Source organism: Caretta caretta, chromosome 2, assembly GCF_965140235.1.
Source record: "Caretta caretta isolate rCarCar2 chromosome 2, rCarCar1.hap1, whole genome shotgun sequence".
Taxonomy (NCBI): Eukaryota; Metazoa; Chordata; order Testudines; family Cheloniidae; genus Caretta; species Caretta caretta.
This window is the reverse complement of record NC_134207.1, coordinates 191,911,286-191,924,689: the sequence shown is the minus strand read 5'-3', so window position 1 is coordinate 191,924,689 and position 13,404 is coordinate 191,911,286. Positions and strand designations below refer to the sequence as shown.

Below are 13,404 nucleotides of genomic sequence, written 5' to 3'. Positions count from 1 at the left end.
GCCCCAGACCCTGAGCCATGTGAGCTTGAGTCAACTGACCCAGGCCAACTGTGGGGTTTTTTTAATCCCTGTGTTGACTTACCCTAAGTCTCTTGAAGATCTGTTGTGAGGTCTACAGAAAATGTGCTACCTGATAATGACATGCTAGAGGATCCATTTGGGAATAGTTAACATAATCTCATATAGGTCGTGCCTAGCTCCTTACCCAGCCATTGATCTGTCTGTCTTTAGAGTGTCCATTCCTTGGGGACTTCTTTTCACTGTTGGTGCTACTGGAAATACACAATTATGTAAAAACTCGATTTGTGGGGATATTGAGGAAGGAGAAGTCGGGCACTGTATCCTTCCACTAGTTCCTAGTAGACAAAGAAAACAAGGAGACAGTTATAAACACTTTCCCCTGCAATTTTGAATATATTCCTTGTGTGTTAAATTTTTTTTAGAACCTCATTTCCTTTTTTTAAAAAGAGCTCACTCGTCATTGATACCTCTCTGATCCCAGATGAGTGAATTTAAGCCCATTAAGAATATTAAACACTTCCCTTTTTAACTTTGACAGCAGAAAATGATTTCAAAGCAGCTCCTTAAACTGCGGTTGAAAAGGCATCTTAGTGTTTTGGGGTTTGGGTAGTTTAAAACTGTCACTTTTCTCCTCTCACCATATGCCTGCAGTCATCCTGAGCAATGAAGAAGTATATAGTAGTGGGGAACTGTCTGGATACCCATAACCTGTTCATTTCCAGGCCTGAACATTTTGGGGATTGGAGGGTTCTGATTATGTAGGTTTTATGTTGAGAGCATCTTTTTTTTTTATTGAGGAGGGGTGGGGTGCGCGATCTGGACTTCACTGAAACTCACCTTTCCATATTAACTCTTGCTAGCAAAGTGTTTTTTTGTTTGTTTGTTACTCCATTAGGCTACTGTACACACAGGATACTGTACTGGTGCTTTAGTATATCAATTATATGCTTTAACCAAGGGTTAGCAATAATTTGGAAAATCATTTCATCTTGGTAGCTTCGGGACACACCAAATGTATAAAGAAGGGATGGTGGGCAAAGCAAAATGATCAATAATGCAACACAAAAACTTTTAGCAAAATATAAAGTTTCTGCTGAAAAGCAATATATCCTCAACTTACATGCAAAAGGCTCTTTTCTCCATAACGGTTCATTTCTTAACCAAGGGAGGTTCCACCCCAATGAAGCCATGCTTCCTACCTGGGCCAGGAATGGGATCAAAACTTAATATATTGCCTTCATCTTACGTATATTGCTGCCAGACACAGTAGGAACGACTGTCAGAATTCAGCTACCAACCTGGATGTTTCCTCTAGATGTCTCCTCAGACTCTAGAGCCAGACCTTCAGCTGGTGTAAATCAGCATAGGTCCACAGACTTCCTCAGAGCTGTGCTGATGTGTCCCAGTGAGAACTGGACTCAACATGTCTCTTCGAGATACAGCAACAAACCTCATTTTGTTCTGCATATAAAACCCCATACAGTATGTTTCCATATGGCAGTAAACCAGACTTGGTAGGCCTTGGGTGCTGGCAGACTGTCAAAGGGTTTACAGCAAGCTTGTCTGTAAACAGCTGAAATAGACCTCTGAATCCCCACAGCAGAGCAGAAATTTTATTCTCTCCCCCCCTTCTCGTCTCCCTTTTTTTAAAAAGTAAGGCCTTGTCTACATGGCAAGGGAGTATGCAGCAGCCATGGTGTGAATCTACAGCGCTTTAGCCTGCTGCACACTAACTTGTTGTGTGGATCCTGCTATCACACATGACAAGTTCCGTACCTCAAAGCACACTGTGAAATTTTGTGTGCTGTAGGAGAGTCCATGCAATGAGTTAGTGCATGGCAAGCTAGTACGCTCTAGAGTCATACTCTGGCTTGCAGTACACTAAAACTCCACGTAGGCAAGCCATAAGTTTGTTACTGGTGAGAAGTGCTGGTTTGACACACTTATTTACATACAGAACAGATACAGCGTTGGCAGCAGTATTGCAGATTTCCCCACAGTATCTAGTCAATCTGTCTCAACCCTCATGTGAGGGACTACCCAGGTGAAAGGATAGTTCAACCACCGCTGAATCCTCAGTTTCTTTGCTAACACAGATACCATTTAATGCCCTACAAATCTAACTTTGAAATATCAGTCTGTTTCAGGTATAAGAGCATTAAACAGCTTAAGGCCATAAAAAATTAAATCCTGCTTAATCCTAAAAGCTCTCACTTGAGCACAAACCAGCATTAACCAGCTAAAGATTGCCAGTTTAACTTGGCATGCAGTCAGTGAAGCATGGCTATTAGCCATCTGCTAGTATTTGAAATACTTAGTAGAGTACAAATAGCAGTTTGTGTACAACAGCCATTCTTCTCCCCGCCCCCCCCCCCCAACTACAGTTGGACAGTTTGTCAGAGGTCTAGAATGGACAGTTTAGTAAGATGTTGAAACTTAAAATAGCATGCCAGCCTTAAAGTTTGAAGGTAATTCCATGTGGCTAGTATAGTTTGTTTTACACAATACTATAATTTATTCCTTACACAGGACACTGATTTAAATTTAAATTTTAGAATCATTGATATACGGTTTTAAAATATTGCGGATGAAATCCTGGTCCTATCAAAGTTTTGCCATTGACTTTAATGGGACCAGGGTTTTGTCCTGTAGCTTTAAATAGTACAAAAATGCCACACTTTTAAATGGCATACTGTAACCTGTCTTGAAAATTTCACTTAGAGTTTACCTCTTGACTTCAGAAGAATATGTTAATTTCTCACTGAAACACGCCCTGCTATGTCCTTTACATTCAGGACTTCAGCTTATCTTCACCAAAGTGCATGAATAATTCTTGGAGGAATCGGGGCCATAATTGCAGAAAACTCTGGTCTGTTTATCTAGTGCTTCAAATTTAAAAAGCTATAATCTTTTTTCTTAAAGTAAAAAATCCCCAATTCGTAATTGCAGCTACAAATTATAATATTTTTTTCTATGAGATGTAGACAGGTAAAACATGAGGTATTAATTCCTTATGGCATCTGCCACAGGCCTTGGAAACTTTGGAATCATTAAGGTGCTCTCATTTTCCCCTGCTCAGCATGATATTACTTTAGATATCTCAGGACTAATTAATGTTAAATGCTGATGTTTTTGCTGAGATTGCAAGTGATACTAAACAGCAACACAAATGCTATAAAGCATCCTGCATATTTGTTGTACATGTTTGCAGTTCTGTAAGGCAACTAACGTCAGAAAATCATTCTCTAATGTCACCCGAAACTTGACACTTGGGAGCAAAAAAAGTAGAAAATGGCCTTGCTCAGTGGGTTCGATTGTCTATATTTTTTTACAATTTGGAGTTCCAGTGTTGATGTCAGTAGGATTGCTCAGAGTAGGAAACTCCTTGACAGTAAGTGTTTTCAGGATCACACTCTTAGTGTAGAATGTTAAACATTCTAATGTTCTAATTTTAATATTCTTTCTCATTCTTCCACATCCAGGACAGTGATGTCAAGGCAATGGTCAGGTATTTGGAGAACGTCCTGAATAACAGCTCTCTAGGTGAGATGATGTTTCGTCTCCAGAACAAATAGTAATATTTACTAAAGTCTTCTGCAGTCTTTATGGTCTGCACTCAGCTCACTCCCTTTTCAATCCAACTGCTTTAAGGTGATTTTATAAAAAGTGACCTTCTTTAAAATTGCCTCTTTTGTCAACTCCACAAAGCATCAAATGCAACTGCACATAAAGATGACATTGTTTTGCTATCATGTTGTGAAATGGACAGAAAGCATTATGGATAGTAAACTGAAGTATATACTGGTGGTGTACATAAGAAAAAATTTTGAAAACTAGATATCGGAAGACTTTCTCCTCCAAAGAAAAAAAAAATCTTTAAACCGGCCATATGTAAAGAAGCAGGTTGTTTTCACTTAGGCCAAAAGGAGAGTGACCATGGAGTTCAGTTGTAAAGTGAAAGTTGTTAGGCATTAAAAAGTCTGAAGTGTCTTATTGCTCTCATTTTCCTAGAGTGGAGAAAAGATTTTGGTGCTTTAGGGATAAAAGATATGAGATATCTTTACAAGATATGAGAGAGAGAAAGAGATTGCCCAGATGAAAAATACTGCATTTGTGTATTTGTGACTGCAAGAAAAAGAAAAATAACATGTTTCAAGTTACAGTATTTATGAGCTTCATGACATTACTTGTGATTGGATATTTTCTTCCATTCCTCCTCCCTCATCAGTGATCTCAGCATTGTCAAGTGAATAAGATACAGATCTGGGAGTCTAGAGGCTAGTGTTCTATTTCTGGCTCTGCCATTGACTTGCTGTGAGACCTTGGGCAAGTCACTTTATCTGTGCGTCTCGCATTCTGCTTCTGTAAAATGGGGATAATAAGACTTATCCTTGTAAAGAACTTCACAATTTTCAGATGAAAAGTGCAGATGAAAAGTGCAGTATAGCTAATGTGTAGTGCAGTATAGCTTATGCTAATTGTGCTTAAAATAAAGTAAGTGGGGCTATGTCCAATCAAAAATTGACTAAGACAAAATGTGGTAATTTGCTTTATATCATGTGAAAGGATTTATTTTTATAATCTTTACTAGAATTCTGTAGATATGAGCACATATTATAATGATAGAAAAGGCAATTAAAGTTCGTTTTTTTTTTTTTTTTAATTTACCCAGGGTTGGAACGAAAACAATATTTTCTTTAATAGACTGTGTCACTCTTGGCAGATATGTAATAATAATTGATTCCTAAGGTTGCAAGATTTTAGCTCCAAAGTCTCTCTTTCAAATCCTAGTTATGAATTTTCAATTTCTTAGAAGTTAAAAGTAAAGTTTAAACGAGGGAAGAATATTAGGTTGAGACTGGCACTGTTGCTTGTCCTAAAGAACACAGGATACATTTTTATTTCTGCTCCTAATAGATCTGAGTAATGAACTTTTAAGTTGTTGAAATATGTCTGACAAGTTCTGTCTTGAAGGTTAACACCGTTCTCCAGGCAGTGGTAATAACTAGATTTGTGTGATCTATTTTAAACAAATATAAGTGATAATGATGAAAGAGAAATCTGTTAACGTCTATTTTATCGTTATTTGCTCAATGTCCAGTAAGGGTATTAAAAAATGTATTCTCTTAAGCAGAGGCAGCGCTAGCCCATTTGGAGCCATCAGCAGGAATATTTTGAGGGGCTACCCCTGCACAACACATGCTAAAAAAAGCAAATAGGGGACCCCATTGAGCTGGTCAGGGCCCTAAGCAATTGCTTAGTCTGCTTATGCCTAGAAACAGCTCTGCTCTTAAGCTCTTCAAATCTAAAGCTACAAAGTTGCAGAGGGAACTACCTTTTAACGTAAACTTACTATAGTTTCCATTCTGTGGTAGACATGCTAATTAGACGAGTCACTTAAATAAGATATTTCTTCTTTAGCTAGGTTGTGAAAACCAGAAATGTCAAGATTTCAATCCAAGGAAAAGAAGTCTTATATCATAAACAGAAGTCATTAGTAAGGCTATAATTTAGTCATGGGTATTTTTAGTAAAAGTCATGGACAGGTCACGGGCAATAAACAAAAATTCATGGCCCATGACCAGTCCATGACTTGACTTAGACCTTAGTCCATCCCATGCTTTGCTGCACATTGGACTACCCACACTTGCCATCCTTGCCTGTCAACTGCCCATCTCTCCAAATCTTCCCATTTCAAGTTAAGGCGCTTGATGTCATTTAGAACTGTTCGTTTCCATGTTGTTCACAATCTTCCTCTTTCTTCTTGCATTTTCTTGCTTCCATTCAAGGGCAGTATTTGGTAAGCATTTTTTCCATTCTCAGCACATCTCCCAGCCACAGATGTCGTCTTTTGTAGATTATTTGTGAGAGGATACCTTGTCCAGTCATTTTTCTGACTTCTTCATTCATCTTCCTATCTCTGTTATTCTCAATATTCTTCTCAGACACTTGTGATGAAATGCATCCAGCTTTTGCATATCTTTCCTGGTAAGTTGCCATGTCTCACTGCTGTATGTTGTGATGGTGATAACAATTTCTTTTTACACATTCAGTTTTGTCTTGAGGGAGATGTTTCTGAGTCTTCCAAATGCAGCATTTGCCTTCCTGATTCTTCTTGTTTCCTCGGAACTAGTACCATGTTGGCTGATAGTACTTCCAAGATACGTAAAATTGTCCACCTTCTCCAGTTTCTCTTCTTCAGTTTGATTTCTGTCCCTATGGTCCCCATTAACATGATTTTACATTTGTTTGCATTGTATCTCAAACCTCTCTTCTCCATTACTTCTTTTACTTGGTTTGTGCATTTTTGTAGTCCATTGGCATCTTCAGCAATAAGAGCGATGTCGTCAGCAAAGTCTAGATCAAATAGCCTTGAATTGTTCCATTTTAGGCCATATGTATCACTGTTGCATTGTTCTAATGCATAGTCGATGACTAGCATAAACAAAAAGGAAGACAAGATGCACGCCTGTGCCTTACACCTGTCTTGATGCTGAATGGCTTACTCAATCCATTTTAATGTAGCATTTTGAATTGGTGTAGAATGCCTTCATAATGTTAATTAATTTTATTGGAATTCCAATAAGTTCCACAATTTTCTGCATTGTTTCTCTGTTTACACTATCAAATGCCTTTTGAAAGCCCACAAAATTGATAGCAAGACTGCCTTGGAATTCAATTGTGTTTTCAATAATCCGTCTGAGGGTGAAAATAGCATCTGTGCATGATCTTCCTTGTCTAAATCCCAATTGTTGTTCATGTAGGATGGTATCCATCTTTCTTTTCGTTCTGTTCCCGAGGACTGCTGCTAATACTTTCCTGTGACAGGTAGAAATGTTACTCCCCTCCAATCTGAACAATTGTTTAGATCACCTTTCTTTGGTAACTTGATTATGATACTGAGGGTCCATTCTTCCGGCACTTTCTCCTCTGTCCATATTTTCTTGCACAATGAACAGGGGTACTATATATCCCTGACTAAATCTTAGCTGGGGGTTAGGCAGGCTGCTGCTTGTGGGGGCAGGGGCCAGCAGCACCAGCTGCGAGGGGGCCACCAAGGTCAGCAGCACCAGCTGCCGGGGCCACTGAGCAGCAGCTGCTCCGGCCACCCCTGGGGCTGCCCACCTGCTGCTGCTCCCACTGCCCTGGGACCACTGCTCAGGTGGTTCCCTGGGGCCCACCAGCAATGCCGGTGCAGCTGGCTGTGGGGCTGCCCGAGTGGCTCACTGCAGAGCCGCTCCAGCAGCGGCCGGTGTGGCTGTCCCTGGGGCGGGCTGGTTGGATGGCTCTGGGATCAGCCACACTGGCTGCTGCAGAAGTCATAGAGGTTTCAGGAAGTCATAGAATCCATGACTTCCAACAACCTCCGTGACAGACACAGAGCCCTAGTCATTAGAAATGAGAACCTCACATTTCACTTGGTTTTTTGTCATTTGGGATTTATAATGGGATTAAGTTGAATTGTTTTTCAGGAAGATTTTAAAGTAAAAATATAAAATTTTTCTCTGGCAATGTTTTGTATGAGGTACCATTCCTTATATTACAGTTTCCTGTATTACATATTGTAACACATAAATAAAGCCTTTCACTAAAGTTAGAAAGTGGGATGTGAAAAATCAGGATCCACTTCAGTAAGATCTCTGATGCTCTGAGCAGCTACTAAGTACCATACTTGTCAAGAGTATTCAGAAGTATGCTGGAAGTATTCATACCAGAGTTAATATGTTTGTGTGTCACTGACACAATAATTAGAAATGGGATCCATGGCCTCCGCTCTTCTCACCACCATTTTCATTCTGTGAATTCTCTTCATTTGAATGTGGTCCCAGACTCCATATGACTTTCGCAAAGCAGAATACCTAGCTCACACTGTCACGTGGTAACTTGCACACGACATGGCATTTACAGATTTGGCATGGATTTAATTTAATTAAAGAGCTGTTCTAAAGTGCTATGAATTGTACAGAAATATTGGGAACTGATGCAGATTTTGTGCTGGTCAGAATCTACGGGGACACTTTCATTTTTAAAGCTATCATGAAGCAAATATTTGCAGTTTCACATAGCTCTGTGGAGGTCTAACTAGCACATACCACCTTAAGTCAATAGAGGCAATGTTACTGGTGATGCATTAAGTATCATGGAGCAGGTCCTCAAAGAATCAATCCTGAAGCACTTAGAGGAGAGGAAAGTGATCAGGAACAGCCAGCATGGATTCACCAAGGGAAGGTCATGCCTGACTAATCTAATTGCCTTCTATGATGAGATTACTGGTTCTGTGGATGAAGGGAAAGCAGTGGATGTATTGTTTCTTGACTTTAGCAAAGCTTTTGACACGGTCTCCCACAGTATTCTTGTCAGCAAGTTAAGGAAGTATGGGCTGGATGAATGCACTACAAGGTGGGTAGAAAGCTGGCTAGATTGTCGGGCTCAACGGGTAGTTATCAATGGCTCCATGTCTAGTTGGCAGCCGGTATCAAGTGGAGTGCCCCAAGGGTCGGTCCTGGGGCCAGTTTTGTTCAATATCTTCATAAATGATCTGGAGGATGGTGTGGATTGCACTCTCAGCAAATTTGCGGATGATACTAAACTGGGAGGAGTGGTAGATACGCTGGAGGGGAGGGATAGGATACAGAAGGACCTAGACAAATTGGAGGATTGGGCCAAAAGAAATCTGATGAGGTTCAATAAGGATAAGTGCAGGGTCCTGCACTTAGGACGGAAGAACCCAATGCACAGCTACAGACTAGGGACCGAATGGCTAGGCAGCAGTTCTGCGGAAAAGGACCTAGGGGTGACAGTGGACGAGAAGCTGGATATGAGTCAGCAGTGTGCCCTTGTTGCCAAGAAGCCAATGGCATTTTGGGATGTATAGGTAGGGGCATAGCGAGCAGATCGAGGGACGTGATCGTCCCCCTCTATTCAACATTGGTGAGGCCTCACCTGGAGTACTGTGTCCAGTTTTGGGCCCCACACTACAAGAAGGATGTGGATAAATTGGAGAGAGTCCAGCGAAGGGCAACAAAAATGATTAGGGGTCTGGAACACATGACTTATGAGGAGAGGCTGAGGGAACTGGGATTGTTTAGTCTGCAGAAGAGAAGAATGAGGGGGGATTTGATGGCTGCTTTCAACTACCTGAGAGGTGGTTCCAGAGAGGATGGTTCTAGACTATTCTCAGTGGTAGAAGAGGACAGGACAAGGAGTAATGGTTTCAAGTTGCATTGGGGGAGGTTTAGGTTGGATATTAGGAAAAACTTTTTCACTAGGAGGGTGGTGAAACACTGGAATGCGTTGCCTAGGGAGGTGGTGGAATCTCCTTCCTTAGAAGTTTTTAAAGTCAGGCTTGACAAAGCCCTGGCTGGGATGATTTAATTGGGGATTGGTCCTGCTTTTGAGCAGGGGGTTGGACTAGATGACCTCCTGAGGTCCCTTCCAACCCTGATATTCTATGCAATCTATTTTTCAGCGTAAAAGTGGCCGTGAGTAGGGTTTTTTCAGTGTAAAAACTCAGTTTTAGTTTCAAAGGATGAAATTCTGACCCTTTTAAAGTCCGCTTGACTTCACTGGGAATAAAGGGTTTTTACTGGGTCATTATGATTATACTAACAATTCAGTATAGTCCACTATTCGTTTTGGGTTGCCTGTACAGCTGCATACAGGGTAAGTTTTGCATCAGACAGGACAGGGATGGAATCCTCTCTCCATGCTGTTTATATATTTAAAAAAAAAAAGCTAAAAAATTGGAGAGGTCTCAGAAGAAAGCCACAGGAATGAATTAAAATTTGGAAATGAAAGACCTAAGGAGTTCAGTCTGTTTAGTTTATAGAAGGAGAAGGTTAGAGGAAATTTGATCACTTTGTATTAGTAGCTGCAAAGGGCAAAGATATTTGATACTGGAGGGCTCTTTAATCTAGCAGGTAAGTGTATAACAAGATCCAATGGCTGGAAGTTGAAGCTAGAAAAATTCAAACTGAAAATAAGATGCAAATTTTTCAGTGAGGGTAATTAGCCATTGGGACAACTTACTGAAAGATGTGATAAATTCTCTATCACATGAAGTCTTTAAGCTTGGCTGTCTACAAGATATGCTCTAGCTCAATCACAAATTATTGGGCTGGAGGTAGGAATCGCTGTGTGAACTTCTCTGGCCTATGTTATGAAAGAGCTAATCACAATTGTCCCTTCAGGCCTTAAAATCTGTGAATAGATGTGGACCAGAGGATCTGTTACTGTGGAGATCCTCCAGTCCTTCGCCATCCAGTGGAGCCAGGGGACGGAGGGGGAATGCTGAGGCCATAGAGGCTGCAGCTTGGTTACGTGAGGGCAGGGGAGGGTCTTCCCCCATTTTCCCTCTCCAGATGTCCCCAGCAATCAGGCTAGCTAGCTGGGCTGGATGCTGGGGAGGTCATTTGCCCCTAAAATAAACTTAGAAAGCTGTCATCTTATAGCTTTGAAATGTCTGTGCTCTGAACAGTTTATTTTAAATTATCTGAAGAATCAATAGAGATTTCATTGTGTTAAATAAGTGTGCAATGATTGGCTATTCTCCTTTAGATAGTGGCCAAATAACTATCATTTAATGCTGATTTATGGGTGGATTACTCCTGGGGGAATTCTGCGCCACTGCACATGCACAGAATTTATATTCCCTGCAGATTTCTTTGCTTCCCTCCAGAAAAATGACTTTCTGATGGGAAAGCAAAGGGAAGCCCCAAGAACGGTCATGCGCCCCTCCCCAGCAGTATGTTTCAGGTGCCCAGGGCAGCTGGTAGAGAGGTAAATCACTGTGGGGCAGGAGGTGGGACTGGGGAAGACCTGGCTGGTGGCTCCTACCCTGTGCTGGGCTCAGCTGCTGTCAGACCCAACCCCAGATTTCTCCCCTGGCTGTAGGAAGCTCTGCAAACTCACTCCCTCCCCTACGCTTCCTGCACCCATCACTCCTCAGCTATAGGGGGAGGGATCACTGTAGAGGGAGCTGCTCCCCAATCCACCCAACCCCTGTGCATCCAGACCCCCTCATACCAGACCTTCATGCCAAGCCTCATGTCCCCCCGCACTCAGAACCCCCAGGGCGAGCCCCACTCCCACTGCAGCTGGACCACCCTGATGAGCCACCCTCACCCAGATCCCCACCCTATGGAGCCCCAACCAGCTGCACCTGGATCCCCACTCCCCCAGTACCTGGATGCCACACTGAGCCACCCCCCCCCACTCAGACCCTCTCTGCTGAGTTCTAGCCCCACCACACCCAGACCTCCTCCACTGAGCCCAAACCATCTTCACCTGAACCCCCCTGCAGAGTCCCATTACCATTGCATCCAGATCCCCTCCCCCCCACATTCAGATCCTCCACTGAGCTGCTCACACTCAGATTGGTTTGAGAGGTTCTGTGTGGGACACACCTGGATCCCCCGACACTGAGCCCCTCCACATTTGGATCCTGCCTTCCTGAGCCTGCCTGCCTGCCTGCACACACCTGGTGCACCTGGCATGGAGGAACAGGGCCCTGGGGTGTTTTTGGGGCCAGCCCGGTCCTTGCACTCTGTCAGGATTGGGTGCAACCTCACAACTGGGTCTGTGTCCTGGGGGGAGCTGCACAGTGATCTCCCACCTCTGTGCAGCCAGTGGCCTGTGCTCTCCAATGCCGTACTGGAACCTCCACATTCATTTGAAAAAATTTGCAGAATTTTAAAATATTGTGCACAGATTTTTTTATTTTTTTGGCACAGAATTTTTAATTTTTTTGAGCAGAATGCCCTCAGGAGTAGTGAATAAACTGATCTGAACTAGATGCAAAATGTCGTGTGACTGCTTACAGAAAAATACCTCTGATGAAATAAATACCTTCTTTGAGGCCGGGGTTACCGAGCACCCTTGGAAAAGTCTGTGAGGATCGTTACGCTAGCAGTACAGAAAGCTCTTCACCAACCTTAACTGAAACCCCATATTTAATTATAACAGCCCCTTCCCAGGATACTCCAGCCTGATGCCCTTGCATCAGCTATACAATACCCATAAGATGTTGTTTAGTGGAAGGGAAGATATTAGTTTGTGTTTTGAGACCAAGTTTTCTTTGGCCACTCTCCAACATGGAGAGAAGGCAAAGTAAGAATGGTTTATTTAGCATGAGTTCCCAGAAAGTCAAGAAGGATGTCTTTAATAAAGAAATGTCAGAGCAGAAGAAGCAAAAGTATTGGAGCAATAAATATGCCAGGACACTACTACAAGGAGAATATACTAGCTTCTTACCACCATGGTCTACCCTGCAATATTACTATTCACTAGAATTTATCGGGCTGCCAGGCTTAATACAACTTTGTCTTAAGAAAAGTACCATTTGCGCCTTCTTTTTAAGGCACAGGTAGTCAGGACATCAGTTTTATCTCATATTTGAAATGTGGCAACAGCACTGAGGCCCGAAGCATCATACTAGGGCCTTGGTACAATACTGATTGAGAGCGAACAATGCCACCTACCAAGTCATCAGCATCATTTTGTGTAGCACCTGCAACGTACTGACCGCTCCAACGTTTCCTAGGCTTGGTCTACACTAGCAACTCATGTCAGCAGCACTACGTCACTCAGGGGTATGCAAAATCCACACCCCGGAGCGACTCAGTTATACTGACCTAAACTCCTGGTGTAGACACCACTATGTTGATGGGAGGGCTTTTCCCAGGAACATAGCTACTACCTCTTGGGGAGGTGGGTTAACTGCACTGACGGGAGAAGCGCTTCTGTCAGCAAGGGAAGCGTCTTCACTGAAGCGCTACGGCAGTACAGCTGCACCCTGTGCCGCTGCAGCCTTTTAAATGTAGCCATGCCCTTAGCCATGCCCTTAAACTACACTTGCAGATGTAGAGCGCTGTGAGTTAAACCCGCCTTCCGAGAGCGCAGGAGGGAAAGCGCTGCAGTCTGTCTACACTGACGGGAACAAGCGCACTGGCGTGGCCACCTTTGCGGCATTTGGGAGCGGTGCATTATGGGCAGCTATCCCACAGAGCCCCTCTTCCCATTCTGGCACTGTGGCTTGTGGGAAGGGGGCAGAGGGTGCGGGGCATTCTGGGTCCTGTCCCCTCTCCCAATGCCTTGTGATGCATCGGTTCGCATCCCAGCAATCCCTGTGCTTCCATCCACATTTGGTGCCATCTTTCAACATTTTTTGTACTGCGCGCTCTGTCTTTCCTTTCTGTCTATGGGAATGGAGCCCAAACTGCTGAGGAGTATGCTGACGAGTCTCATTTGGCAGTCAAGTTATTCCTTTTGATCCAAAGTGACAGTGAGGGCTCCGACGATATCGACTCGAGTAACGCCTATGACACAAGTTTGCTTGTGGCATTCACGGAGGTGCTGACCACAGTGGAACACCGCTTTTGGGCT

The 13,404-nt window shown here is 42.9% G+C and overlaps 1 protein-coding gene across 5 annotated transcripts in view; it reads left to right on the top strand.

Annotated features, from left to right (window-relative positions):
- NEK11 (NIMA related kinase 11) overlaps window positions 1-13,404 on the top strand; it is a 166,700-nt gene that overhangs the window by 119,584 nt on the left and 33,712 nt on the right. For all 5 annotated transcript variants that reach the window (XM_048838753.2, XM_048838756.2, XM_048838755.2 and 2 more), the window contains exon 14: window positions 3,504-3,564. In XM_048838753.2, the coding sequence (XP_048694710.1) occupies window positions 3,504-3,564 (61 nt within the window). The remainder of the gene's footprint in view (window positions 1-3,503; window positions 3,565-13,404) is intronic.